The following is a 14,840-nucleotide window of genomic DNA, read 5'->3' as shown; positions in this document are numbered from 1 at the left end:
TTCCCACCAAAACGTCCGGTGAATGTGCACATCAATTTACAAAAATACTCATCATAAACGTTGACAAAATATATAACAATTATTTTAAGAATTATAGATAGACTACCCCTGGATGCAACCGCTGTGTCAGATTTTAAAATAGCTTTGCGGAGAAAGCACATTTTTCAATATTCTGAGTACATAGCTCAGCTATCACGGTGAGCTATTCAGACACCCGCCAAGTTCGGGGCAACCTAAACTCAGAATTCGTATTAGAAATATTCTCTTACCTTTGCTGATCTTCGTCAGAATGCACTCAAAGGACTGCTACTTCCACAATAAATTTTGTTTTTGTTTGAAATAATCCATATTTATGTCCAAATACCTCCGTTTTGTTCGTGCGTACAGATCACTTATCCAAAGGCATAACGCGCGAGCGCAAAACAATAGACGAAAAGTCAAAATGTTCCATTACCGTACTTAGAAGCATGTCAAACACTGTTTAAAATCAGTCTTTATGGTATTTTTAACGTAAAATTGCGATAATATTCCAACCGGACAATAGCATATTCATTCAAGAAGAAAAAGAAGGAACGGCGTGCTCGTGTGACTGCGCATATCCAATCCCTTTGTTGCCAGGCAGACCACTCAGTAACTGAGCTCCTATTATCTGCCCAGTGACAGGAAAATGCTCAAACCACTTTCTGAAGGCTTTAGACAGCCAATGGAAGCCTTAGGAAGTGCAACGTCACCCCAGAGACACTGTAGCTTTGATAGAGAATCAAAAGAACTACAATTCTCAGACTTTTCACTTCCTGCTTGGATTTTTCTCAGGTTTTTGCCTGCCATATGAGTTCTGTTATACTCAGACACCATTCAAACAGTTTTAGAAACTTTAGGGTGTTTTCTATCCAAATCTACTAATAATATGCATATTCTAGTTTCTGGGCCAGAGTAGTAACCTGTTTAAATTGGGTACGTTTTTCATCCGGCCGTGAAAATACTGCCCCCTAGCCCAGACAGGTTAAAGCGTTATCAGCCATTTTTCTCTATCAAATTATTTCGGTGTAACAATTAAGTTCCTTACAATTAAAATGGTCAAAAAGAAATGGCTTCTTAGCAAAGGATAATTTCTCAAGCAGTAATTTTTCTAGGTCTGTCTGGGAGTGGTCTGAATGGGGAGGGGAAAACAAAAAGTGTGTTTTTATTGGCAGAGAGGTTTGGAACTCTTTCTTATAGGTCATTATCAATAAAATGTCACAATACGGTGCAGAGGATTTGATTTGGCTGCTGGGGAACAAGGAGACCCCCAGCTCCGCTAAAACCATTGACAACTTTTGTGCATGTGAAAAATAAAATTTGATTTGAACTACGTGCCGTTTTAAAGGAATTGTTAAATACATTTTATAGCTGTTTTGTTTTAATATCATCACCTCTTGAAGAGCATTGTCAGAACTACACATTTCTGATTATTCCACATTTAGCTCTGTCATCAGTAGGGATGCACGATATATCGGTGAACATATCGGAATCGGCCGATATTAGCTAAAAATGCCAACATCGGTATTGGCCCAATGTCTAGTTTAATGCCGATGAGCAAAACCGATATCAAAGCTGACGTGCATACTTATATAACGTAGGTACATGACGCCATGTAAAATGTTGTGCTACACGTGCAACACGGCATTGCTAACCTAGGCCACAATGTCTGCTGTGTGGATGGTGCAGTCAACAAGTCGAGCAGTCATTTAAAAGAGTAACAACTCAGCGAGACAGCTCAAAATTGAAATCCATTAACGCCGAGATAGTGGAATTAATTGCCCTTGACAATCAACCGTTCTCTGTCGTGGGTGAACGGTTGATATTGAATTTGCACGTGCAAGCCAAGCGCCACCACTACTATCAGTAGCACTGTCAAAGCTGTACAAAAAAGTCTGCAAACACCGGCCACAAACAATGTGTTTACAATACCGTGTTGGTAATAAAGCATTATTTGTTCGACCGTAACTTCTGGGGTAGCTAGCTTTAGCTTTAGCTTTAGCAGCCTGAAAACAATGACCGGTAGAAACTGCAGTCATTTTCATTATTCTTAGCAATGATTTAGGAATCCTTGTGAGTATTGGCTAGGTAGCCACTTGTTTGTTCGCATATTGAAATTGAACTTGAGTTCTTGAAAATAAATATCTCGCCAGCTACTTAACCCTGTTGCCCAAAGCTAACATAAGCAGCCAGCTAGCTTCATCTGGCTAGTGAAGCTCAAACGGACCGGGTTATGTGTTGTGAAGCTAGCCACAGTAAGGATTAGTCACAATAGTGGAATTTGCAGTTTGCCTTCAAAATAAAAATACCTCCTTGAAAGTGATCCTCAGAGTTATCAGACTACAAAACATCCACGCAGTATTGTTTTTCCTCTTAAATAGTGTTCAATATACATAGGTTGACAATAAATGTGGCTCAATTCACAGTTTCAGAGTCCCGCAATAAGAGATACAACCCTCCAGACATTATTTCCTAAAGGACTTAATGATGAAATGCCTATGTATGTTATGTTGTGAATTTGAACATGAATTATGCCCCTATCATCGTAAGATGTACCCAATGATTAATGAAAACTTGCTCGGTAGGTTTATGTCCTCATTGTGGCTTTACAGATGTGTTTAATACGTCTTATTTACACACTTTATTCGAATATTTATGAAATGCGTATTGTTATATTTGGTAGCACTTATTTGTTTTTCCTTCGCCTCCAACCCCTTTCCATGCGTGGAACGGATGTGGGTGGGGCTAGGTCTACATAGGGGTGCTAATAAAAAAATATATATATAATCAAAAGCTCTGACGAAGGCCGAGTCCGATACGTAAAGCTTATTAAAGATCAGTGATACTATCAAGAGCAGTGTGCGGTTTCCTTTTTCCTTCATCTTGACCATCACGTATCTGAAATGACATGTTAAATTTATGTTCATGATCATGAAAAGCATGGATTTACTTGCTCTATAACTCTGATAGATCTAAATGTGAGCAATTGTTTGGCATTGAATAATCTGACATTTGTATCGCTGACTATGCTCTTCAAGAGGTGATGATATTACAACCAAACAGTTAATATTTATTTAACTATCCCGGCACAGTTATTCATGGTTTTAGTGGAGCTGGGCGTCTCCTTGCCCACCAACAGGCAAATCAAACACACTGCACCTTATTGTGACATTTTATTGATAATGACTTATACTATACTGAACAAAAATGTAATGTGTTGGTCCCATGTTTCATGAGCTGAAATAAAAGATCCCATAAATGTTCCATATGCACAAAAAGCTTATTTGAAAATGTCCCAGTTCATCCATGGCCTGCATGCTCACCAGACCAGTTGGGAGGAACTATTGGATATAAGAGCAACGTCAACTCACCAACATTACGACCAGGAATACGACTTTCCTGAAGCGGATCCTCTTTTTGGCCTACCACCCAGGACAAAGAATCACCCAGGACAAAGAATCGGATCCCAGCCGGCGAGCCAAAACAACGGCGCCGCAGAAGGGGCAGACGGAGCGGTCTTCTGGTAAGGCTCCGTAGCCGGGCACATCGCGCACCGCTCCCGAGCATACTACTCGCCAATGTCCAGTCTCTTGACAACAAGGTAGATGAAATCCGAGCAAGGGTAGCATTCCAGAGAGACATCCGAGACTGTAACATTCTTTGTTTCACGGAAACATGGCTCACTCAAGACACGCTATCTGAGTCGGTACAGCCACCTGGTTTCTTCACACATCGCGCCGACAGAAACAAGCATCTCTCTGGTAAGAAGAAGGGTGGGGGTGTATGCCTTATGATTAACGAGACGTGGTGTGATCATAACAACATACAGGAACTCAAGTCATTTTGTTCACCTGACTTAGAATTCCTCACTATCAAATGCCGACCACGTTATCTACCAAGAGAATTCTCTTCAATTATAATCACAGCCGTGTATATCCCCCCCAAGCAGACACATCGACGGCCCTGAAAGAACTTCATTGGACTCTCTGTAAACTGGAAACCACATATCCTGAGGCTGCATTTATTGTAGCCGGGAATTTTAACAAGGCTAATCTGAAAACAAGGCTCCCCAAATTCTATCAGCATATCGGTTGTGCTACCAGGGCAGGTAAAACCCTGGATCATTGTTATTCTAACTTCCGCGACGCATATAAGGCCCTCCCCCGCCCTCCCTTTGGAAAAGCTGACCACGACTCCATTTTGTTGCTCCCAGCCTATAGACAGAAACTAAAACAGGAAGCTCCCGCCCTCAGGTCTGTTCAACGCTGGTCCGACCAATCGGATTCCACGCTTCAAGATTGCTTCGATCACGTGGACTGGGATATGTTCCGCATTGCTGCGAACAACAACATTGACGAATATGCTGACTCGGTGTGCAAGTTCATTAATAAGTGCATCGGTGATGTCGTACCAACAGCGTCTATTAAAACATTTGCCAACCAGAAACCATGGATTGATGGCAGCATTCGCGCAAAACTGAAAGCGCGAACCAGTGCTTTTAATCATGGCAAAGTGACCGGAAACATGACCGAAATAAACAGTGTAGCTATTCCCTCCACAAGGCAATCAAACAAGCTAAGCGTCAGTACAGCGACAAAGTGGAGTCGCAATTCAACGGCTCAGACACGAGAGGTAAGTGGCAGGGTCTACAGTCAATCACGGACTACAAAAGAAAAATCAGCCCCGTCGCAGATCACGATGCCTTGCGCCCGGACAGGCTAAACAAGTTTTTAGCTCGCTTTGAGGACAATACAGTGCCACTAACACGGCCCGCTACCAAAACCTGCGGGCTCTCCTTCACTGCAGCCAACGTCAGTAAAACATTTAACCTCTCTAGGGTAGGGGGCAGTATTTTCACATCCGGATAAAAAAACGTACCCGATTTAATCTGGTTATTACTACTGCCCAGAAACTAGAATATGCATATAATTGTTTGATTTGGATAGAAAACACCCTAAAGTTTCTAAAACTGTTTGAATGGTGTCTGTGAGTATAACAGAACTCATATGGCAGGCCAAAACCTGAGAAGATTCTGTACAGGAAGTGCCCTCTCTGACCATTTCTTGGCCTTCTATACTCTCTTTATTGAAAACAGAGGATCTCTGCTGTAACGTGACACTTTCTAAGGCTCCCATAGGCTCTCAGAAGGCGCCAGAACGTTGAATTATGACTTTGCAGCCCCTGCCTGAAAAACAGTAGCGCATTTGGATAGTGGTCGATCTGAGAACAATGAGACGGGGGCGCGCGTGCACGTGAAGAGGCCATTTTACATTTTCAGTCTTTGAACGAAAAAGACGTCTCCCGGTCGGAATATTATCGCTATTTTACGAGAAAAATTGCATAAAAATTGATTTTAAACAGCGTTTGACATGCCTCGCAGTACGGTAATGGAATATTTTGAATTTTTTTGTCACGATACGCATCCGCGCGTCACCGTTCGGATAGTGTCTTGAACGCAAGAACAAAACAGAGGATATTTGAACATAACTATGGATTATTTTGAACCAAAACAACATTTGTGGCTGAAGTAGAAGTCCTGGGAGTGCATTCTGACAAAGAACAGCAAAGGTAATCCAATTTTTCTTATAGTAAATCTGAGTTTGGTGAGTGCCAATCTTGGTGGGTGTCAAATTAGCTAGCCCGTGATGGCGAGCTATCTACTCAGAATATTGCAAAATGTGCTTTTGCCGAAAAGCTATTTTAAAATCTGACACCGGCGTTTGCATAAAGGAGTTCTGTATCTATAATTCTTAAAATAATTGTTATGTTTTTTGTGAACATTTATCGTGAGTAATTTAGTAAATTCACCGGAAGTTTTCGGTATGTTTGCTAGTTCTGAACGTCACATGCTAATGTAAAAAGCTGTTTTTTGATATAAATATGAACTTGATTGAACAAAACATGCATGTATTGTATAACATAATGTCCTAGGAGTGTCATCTGATGAAGATCATCAAAGGTTAGTGCTGCATTTAGCTGTGGTTTTGGTTTTTGTGACATTATATGCTAGCTTGAAAAATGGGTGTGTGATTATTTCTGGCTGGGTACTCTCCTGACATAATCTAATGTTTTGCTTTCGTTGTAAAGCCTTTTTGAAATCGGACAATGTGGTTAGATTAACGAGAGTCTTGTCTTTAAAATGGTGTAAAATAGTCATATGTTTGAGAAATTGAAGTAATAGCATTTCTAAGGTATTTGAATATCGCGGCACTCGATTCCACTGGCTGTTGACTAGGTGGGACGATTTCGTCCCACATACCCTAGAGAGGTTAAACGTGTTAACCCTCGCAAGGCTGCAGGCCCAGACGGCATCCCCGGCCGCGTCCTCAGAGCATGCGCAGACCAGCTGGCTGGTGTGTTTACTGACATATTCAATCAATCCTTATCCCAGTCTGCTGTCCCCACATGCTTCAAGAGGGCCACCATTGTTCCTGTTCCCAAGAAAGCTAAGGTAACTGAGCTAAATGACTACCGCCCTGTAGCACTCACTTCCGTCATCATGAAGTGCTTTGAGAGACTAGTCAAGGACCAAATCACCTCCACTCTACCTGACACCCTAGACCCACTCCAATTTGCTTACCGACCCAATAAGTCCACAGACGACGCAATCGCCATCACACTGCACACTACCCTAACCCATCTGGACAAGAGGAATACCTATGTAAGAATGCTGTTCATCGATTACAGCTCAGCATTTAACGCCATAGTACCCTCCAAACTCGTCATTAAGCTCGAGACCCTGGGTCTCAACCCCGCCCTGTGCAACTGGGTCCTGGACTTCTTGACGGGCTGCCCCCAGGATGTAATTCTAAACATTTTGACATAGGGTGGAGAGAAATGTTAACAGTTTTTAATATGTCTAAGTGAGATTGACTAACGAAATCAACTTTGGCCCCCCAGCCTATAATTCTAGCGTTTTAGTTTAGACAGCTGGCCACTAAACTAACTTAGTCAATTAGCCCCTATCAGCAGAAAAAAAATGAATTGCTATCTGTGAATGACATAAGAGAAAAACTGCTGATGCACAACCAAATTTCTAAATTGCACCTTGTGTATTCTACTATTCTAACTCTCAACATGAAGTTGAAACTCCGACTGAGTTGCTAAAACATTTTAAATAAAACATTTAAATTGTTGGAAATTCATCTGAGGGCCTTCAAAAGGGTGCAGGCCTCCAGTTGCCCATCCCTGCTTTAACCTCTTACATCTAGACGTTCCGCTAGCGGAACACCTGCTCCAATATCCAATGATGGGCGTGGCGCGAAATACAAATTCCTCGAAAATCTGAAAACGTAAATTTTTCAAACATATGACTCTTTTACACCATTTTAAAGACAAGACTCTCGTTAATCTAACCACACTGTCCGATTTTCAAAAAGGCTTTACAGCGAAAGCAAAACATTAGATTATGTCAGCAGAGTACCCAGCCAGAAATAATCAGACACCCATTTTTCAAGCTAGCATATAATGTCACAAAAAACAAAACCACAGCTAAATGCAGCACTAACCTTTGATGATCTTCATCAGATGACACTCCTAGGACATTATGTTATACAATACATGCATGTTTTGTTCAATCAAGTTCATATTTATATCAAAAACCAGCTTTTTACATTAGCATGTGACGTTCAGAACTAGCATTCCCACCGAACACTTCTGGTGAATTTACTAAATTACTCACGATAAACGTTCACAAAAAAACATAACAATTATTTTAAGAATTATAGATACAGAACTCCTTTATGCAATCGCGGTGTCCGATTTTAAAATAGCTTTTCGGTGAAAGCACATTTTGCAATATTCTGAGTAGATAGCCCGGCCATCATGGCTAGCTATTTTGACACCCACCAAGTTTGGTACTCACCAAACTCAGATTTACTATAAGAAGAATTGGATTACCTTTGCTGTTCTTTGTCAGAATGCACTCCCAGGACTTCTACTTCAATAACAAATGTTGGTTTGGTTCCAAATAATCCATAGTTATATCCAAATAGCGGCGTTTTGTTGTGCGTTCAAGACACTATCTGAAGGGTAAAGAAGGGTGACGCGCCCAGCGCGTTTCGTGACAAATAATTTCAAAATATTCCATTACCGTACTTCGAAGCATGTCAAACGCTGTTTAAAATCAATTTTTATGCGATTTTTCTCGTAAAAAAAGCGTTAATATTCCAACCGGGAAACCCTGTTTTCGTTCAAAGACTTAAAATAAAAACATGGAGTCGTCTCGTGCACGCGCGCACCAGTCTCATTGTTCTCAGATCGACCACTTACCAAATGCGCTACTGTTTTTCAGCCATGGCCTGCAAAGTCATCATTCAACGTTCTGGCGCCTTCTGAGAGCCTATGGGAGCGTTAGAAAATGTCACGTTACAGCAGAGATCCCCTGTTTTGGATAGAGATGATCAAGAAGGCCAAGAAATAGTCAGAGAGGGCTCTTCCTGTTTGGAATCTTCTCAGGTTTTGGCCTGTCAAATAAGTTCTGTTATACACAGACACCATTCAAACAGTTTTAGAAACTTTGGAGTGTTTTCTATCCAAAGCTAATAATTATATGCATATTCTAGTTTCTGGGCAGGAGTAATAATCAGATTAAATCGGGTACGTTTTTTATCCGGCCGTGAAAATACTGCCCCCTATCCATAACAAGTTAAAGCATTGAGCTGTTCAACACCGCTGTGATTTGTGAAGGAACCTATCTTTTCAGTCGGAGCGGAGGTGCTTGGTTTGAACAGCTTTGATGTGATTTTCAGAATGCTCTCTTTTGGAGGGATTACCATCGCTTTGACATCACCATGCCAACCTTTTCCCTTTCTTCTGCTTCCCCCTGTTCACAAGCCCCCCCCATATCTGTTTCTGCCTCTGATGCTTGACCACATAATCACCCAGCCAGACTGCAGTAAACAGCAACATCTGTCAGCCACATCCCCCTGTGGACAATGGATATGGTTTGTCGCCGTGACTCTTTAAACACGAAGAGCCGCAAACCATCTGTTCAGGATGTTCCCTTTTAATTAGGTTGATGAGAATTAATTTAAACATTTTGACTTGCCTACCTCCATTGTGTGGTTCTATATTCCTCTTCCAGGTTTGATCCCAAAAAAGGGTTCTGGTGCCAGTTGTTAGACGGAGGGAAGACCAAATGTCTGGGCAAGAGTAAAGGACGAAGATACCCCGACATGGACACAGATGTAAGTTACTATGAACCATGTACACAAACCTCAAAAATGTCTGTCTTTCCCTCAACTTAAAAACATTATTAGACGTAAAAATGTTGTTACCTTGATAAGCATGTATTTTTTTATATAGTTGAATTGTCTCTCCTAGAATAGATGTTATAGAAGTATTTCCTACTCTAGTCAGTGGTGCTTTATGGTCTCATTGCCTGTCTGTCTGTGACAGCCTCCGCTCAGCTCTTTTCAGGATGGGCATGGAAATCTACCGGATCTGGTAGTGTCTAAGGAGCAGCCATAGAGAGGAGAGGGGTGTTGAGGAGGGCAGGGTGGGCACTGAGCTCAGGTCCTTGAAGTTACCTTGCCTGTGTTGGCACAGACACCTCAGGGGTAATTAGCTGGGATGACAGGGCTCATGAGACACACAGAGCAGAGCTGCAGTGCCCTCTGCCTGAGTTACTCAGTAGTCTGGACTAAAGCTCTCTCTGCACACTAAGTTAACTAAAGGTAATGTAACATTAAATGTGATGTTGTTCCCTGGGTATAAGAGTTAAATACTCATCATAACATTGAAGATTGTCATATAATTTCAATACCAAAACTAGCTGCAAGCAGCCATATACATGTACCTTTGAGTCATTTAGCAGACACTCATCCAGAGTGACTTACAGGAGCAATTAGGGTTAAGTGTCTTCCTCAAGTGCACATCGACAGATTTTTCACCTAGTCGGCTTGGGGATTTGAACCAGCAAACTTTGTTACTGGCCCAACACTCTTAACAACTAGGCTACCTGCCGCCCCATATCTAGGGGTTCAAGCTTTGGCCGCCCAGCGCCACTTTAAGGAGAAATTGGACAAGCCACTTCTGTACTTATCACGTTTGCCTAATATCAGAACTCAAAATCAAACGGATCACGCAGTATGCTTTTAATGGATTATGTACCGTTTTTATGTTGACTACTATAAAAGTATTATATTCCGGAACCGCTTAACCGATTGGCACCATATTTGGTATGTAAGCATCTATAAACCCACGTCTTTAAATATTTTCCAACACTCTTAATTCAAACAACATAAGCCAATGAGCTTGCATTAATGTTTTTTCCTGTCCAATAGCACCCCCATGAGGCCAAACTGGCCATATTCTGCAGGTTAGCAAGAGTCACGGCCCTGAGCATGTCAAATTCCAAGACTGATTCAAACCGATCAAGAGATATGAATATGTGCCTGTTATAGCTCCACCATGTGGTGAATCTGATTTATTCATTACGAATAACTGTGTCTGATTTGATATGCATTTATGTGCCAGGTCACGCCCACTTTAATGTTTATTAGTCAGTAGTGGCCATGTTGTTTATGATGCTAGTCTGGAAAAACATGCGTTGTGAGACCTTGGTCCGTATATGCCGTGTATCAAGTTTCGTGCAGATACATGGCAAATGTGTTCCTTGTGAGGACAGAGACCTATGCACTGAATTTCAGGACTAGCTCAAACTGGGTGAGGGGTGTGAGCTTTCAAAGTTAGCATTTTCAGTCACTTGTTATAGCGCCACCATGTGGCCAGTTGGCCCTTTGCCATGATGCAAGGTTGCAACCTCCAAGGCCCGACCATCTCACGGGAATTAGAATTTTATTTAACCAAATCGTCAGAAGAAAATAACCAATGGCTACAAATACCGTAGGGTTTGACCCAGCTTCACTGATGAGCCCCTAACTAAATGGGCAACTGCTGTATCTAGGGTGGGAGCTACAAACAATGTATTTTTATTAAACATTTTCTTGTAACTGTGCTCTATATTTGACACACTCTTTCTCTCTTGTCCTGTGGCAGTCTCGCTCCTTCCTTAGGGAGCACTACAGGGACAACAACATAGAGCTGTCCAAGCTGCTCTATAAGATGGGCCAGCCTCTGCCCAGCTGGCTCAGGGAGGAGCTGCTCCACACCAGGTAGCCTCAGCACGGCCGTGGACACGAGGACAGAGACACCACCCCAACCTGACCCTCCTGTCCCCCACAGAGAGGGGGATGCACGTGCTCGCCCCTCGGCTCCAGCTATTCACCGCCATGCGGGCTGACCAGGAGCTGAGGAAGACAGGAGAGACAGGCCCCCCCCCATGCCAAGTCAGCCCAGCTGCTCCCAGTGGCCCCCAGGGACCCTAGCATGGGGTGTGGGCCCTCAGGAGGGAGAAGAGGCAGAGGTGAAGGAGAGACATGAACTGAGTTTAGGATTGTTCTACTACCTTCTCAGAGAGAATGACACTGGGGCAAAGAGAGAAGAGGGAGCGATCCCTCAACGGGGACTGATGTTCTTGTTCCATCACTGAAGTGTGCACTCTCTCACACACACACAGACACACACAGACAAGACAACGTCATTTCTCTGTGCCTGTCATGAACAATACATTAGCCAATAATGGATATTCAAGTGCCAGAGTGGAATGTTCATTTGAAAGTATTTCTGAATTTATATTTTCATAATTAACACTCATATACTGCTGGATGTCTGTATTTGTTTCCGAGGTGTTATGGTTGCACAACGCATCTGTCGAGCCTTGTATGTTCTTTTTAACTGTTCTTGTTTTTAATCTGTGTTCATCTGAAAACCTAACTGGAGCCCATGTATTGCTACCACAGACCACACTGACCCTTGACCTTTATCTTGTCCAACTACATTTGGTTGTCTGAGACCTTCAATTGAATGAATTCACAGTGGATTAAAAAAGTTAAATCCATAATGATATTTCCGAACAAGACAAGCTGGCCTTGCCTTGGTCAGTGGAATGTTCCCGCTTGTCCTTGGTTGTAACTTCCTTTAATAATTAAATATTGAAACCCATTCCTAAATACAGCTGATTCTACCATGTCTGTAGAGTACACTGCAAACTGAACATAAATGTGACATGAGAAATGTAGCTGCAAGTTAAAAGGCCTTAAGGTAGACATTGCAATTTATCACTGAGGAGACGAGCATCATCATCGCCATCCGATGTGTTACTGTACCGAGCATATCTTTGTTTCCACTAGTGATGGTAGAGCAAGTGGAGCATGATGTTGACTTTTTTTTTTCTTTTTACATTTATTTTGACAGCAGGTTAATGTTATAATTCACATTTCCTATTGCTGCCGGATTATTTTCTGGCTCAAATTAAGATCCTACATTTGTAAATTTGCAGTAATGCGCCTCTTATATTTGCACTTCTCATTCTTATCAAATGCCTTACCAATTTAAGACTAAATTAAGTTTTGAATTATTGATTAAAAACATTAAGCACTACATTTTTACTCAGCCTTCATTTTGACAGGGAGTCGATGCTGAGACAAAGGTCTATTTAACAGATGAGCCCTGTTTAGCACAACCATACACATCAAAATACAATACACACATTAAACGACACATTCATATACACATTAAAATAGACGTTATTATACACAACAATACACGTTAAGTAAACTGACACATTTTTCTGTAAAAAGGTCCCCTAACAACTGTCTGAAAGGCCCTAGAGCAGGCCTGGGCAATTCCAGTCCTCGGGGGCCTGATTTGGTGTCACACTTTTCCCCCATCCCTAGCAAACACAGCTGATTTAAACTAATTGCATTCTAAACTGAAGATCTTTATTATTGGAGTCGGGTGTGTTGGCTGGGGAAAAAGTGTGACACATCAGGCCTCCGAGGACTGGAATTGCCCAGGCCTGCCCTAGAGGCACCAATTCCTCCCATTTTAAAGTGTATTGTAGATCATTCCACGTGTACAACAAAACTAAAAGCAGGTCTCCCCAACTCAGTGGAGATGGAAGGGATCGCCAGAGTTCTCCATCCCTGAGCCTGAGTCAGGTAGCCTGTACATCTATACGTTATTAATGAGGTAAGGACTTCTGGTCTTTCTCAACTCAAGCTAAATCCCCTCCCTATGCATTCGGGCACTTGATTTGTTCCTCCTACTGTTCCTGTAAAATTGGGCTATGTGGGAGAGTAGAATGGAAGGTTATATGTTGATTTACTCCACTAAGGAAGTCTACTGGTTCCCTTAGCCATAATGTCCTAGTTTACAGTTAGACAACATCACAGTCTCCCCTTTCACCTACAGTAGAATGACTTGGCCACATGCTTAATCCAACACAGGATGTTGAGGATCGTCAGTCACAGCAACATGTCTCTAGCTCGGCAGCATTTAGCTGCAGTGAAGTTGATTTAGTATTTAGTATGCCCTTTGAACTGAAGCCCACTGGGTCAGTTGATAGTGTAAATGGACGCCTGTAAGAAGTTGTTCTTATCTGTCCCTGTATGATGGCTCTAAGAGGTTCACTCTCTGACCTGTCATCCTCATGGTTTATTTATCACCACAGCTTGTGGTCCTAGCTCATTTCAATCAGGAGAGTTTTAGTGTTCTGCAAAGACTTGGGTGAAAATGAAAGGAGGTGGAATTGGATTTTGAAGCTGCAAAATCAAACATTCTGAGGAGCTGGTGTTTTCTGTACAGGACACACAGGGCTTTCTTTTCTCCAGTTATTAGTCGAGGTTAGAGGAATGTGAACTCGCATCGTTTCATCTGTTAGTTGCTATACAGATACAAAGCATCTAAACATATATTGGGGCTTAATGACATTTATTTGTTGTATTACAGTTCCAGTATGTACAGACACATGATCTACTCTGAATCCATTCTCTCCTAGAAGCACAATATTTATTTCTCAGCACTAGGTGTTAGAAGAAGGTACTGCTACAACTTTCCTGTTAAGGAGAACAGTCCTTGTTTGTGGTAGGAATTTTGCAGGGCTCCATTTTTCTATTTTGTATTACTTGGACTCTTGTAAGGAAGTGTGGACTTACGAGTCCATTCTAGATTAATTGTATGTAAGGTACTGAATCATGCACCTTGTGTGGTGATACACGGATGCACAAATGCTGCTCTCATTTCAATTTGCTCGAGGAGCTGTAATATATTCACGTTTCCTTTTTTGTCTTGAGCCGTTTTACAACTTCCTGTGACTTGAGCCTATTTTTCAATGCAATATGTGGTAGAAGTGTTCTGGTTCCGAGTATCAGGGAGGGTGTTGTTGTTCCAGCCTATACATTACAGTCAGGAGATGAGCCCAGCACATCTCATGTCTGGGCTGTTCCTTCTTTACCCCACCCCAGCAAAAGTCCTAGTGTTGTACTTTCAAAGATTCTGTATGACATTTAATGAGTAGTTAATAAATGAATGGTTAATATTGGACATTAATGAGTAGTAATTGTTAATTAACTATAAGGAAATAATCATCTGGACTGTACAATCAACCAATTGTTAATTTTTTTTTAAATTGTTGGTAGCTAATATTTTTGTGATTTTTAATTTACAAATAAAGAAACCACTTTTTTTAACTCTTGTCGTGCATCTTCATTTTCTATGTAGTTGATCTCTTGTATCAAAGTAAAGTAACAGCTATTGGCCAGGAGAAGGTGCATCATGAATGCTGTGTAAACTCATGTGGCTCATAGACTGTAAATTGGTTTCTTAGCTGCCAAATGACAGTAAATCCAACCCGTATCAGTTGTTCTGCACTGCAAGCACAAACCTCAGCCATCTGTCCCTACTACTGTAAGCGCAATATTAACTCATTTCAGATCGTAGTTGGCAGATTCAACATACTTTTGTGTTTTATTTATATG

The 14,840-nt window shown here is 41.7% G+C and overlaps 1 protein-coding gene across 5 annotated transcripts in view; it reads left to right on the top strand.

The window, feature by feature from the left end:
* LOC106563726 (bifunctional heparan sulfate N-deacetylase/N-sulfotransferase 1) overlaps positions 1 to 14,552 on the top strand; it is a 139,074-nt gene extending 124,522 nt beyond the window's left edge. For 4 of the 5 annotated variants that reach the window (XM_045690149.2, XM_014129548.3, XM_045690147.2 and 1 more), the window contains 2 exons: positions 9,104 to 9,206; positions 11,020 to 12,462. In XM_045690149.2, the coding sequence (XP_045546105.1) occupies positions 9,104 to 9,206; positions 11,020 to 11,139 (223 nt within the window). In that variant the 3' untranslated portion in view covers positions 11,140 to 12,462. Of the gene's footprint in view, positions 1 to 9,103; positions 9,207 to 11,019; positions 12,677 to 12,862 lie in introns of those variants that run through there. The other variant, XR_014379475.1, reaches the window with a different exon arrangement.
* Positions 14,553 to 14,840: the final 288 nt, after the last annotated feature.

This window comes from Salmo salar, chromosome 11 (genome assembly GCF_965601325.2).
Source record: "Salmo salar chromosome 11, fSalSal1, whole genome shotgun sequence".
Classification (NCBI taxonomy): Eukaryota; Metazoa; Chordata; class Actinopteri; order Salmoniformes; family Salmonidae; genus Salmo; species Salmo salar.
The sequence above is the reverse complement of the archived record's forward strand: the minus strand, read 5'-3'. Positions and strand labels throughout refer to the sequence as shown.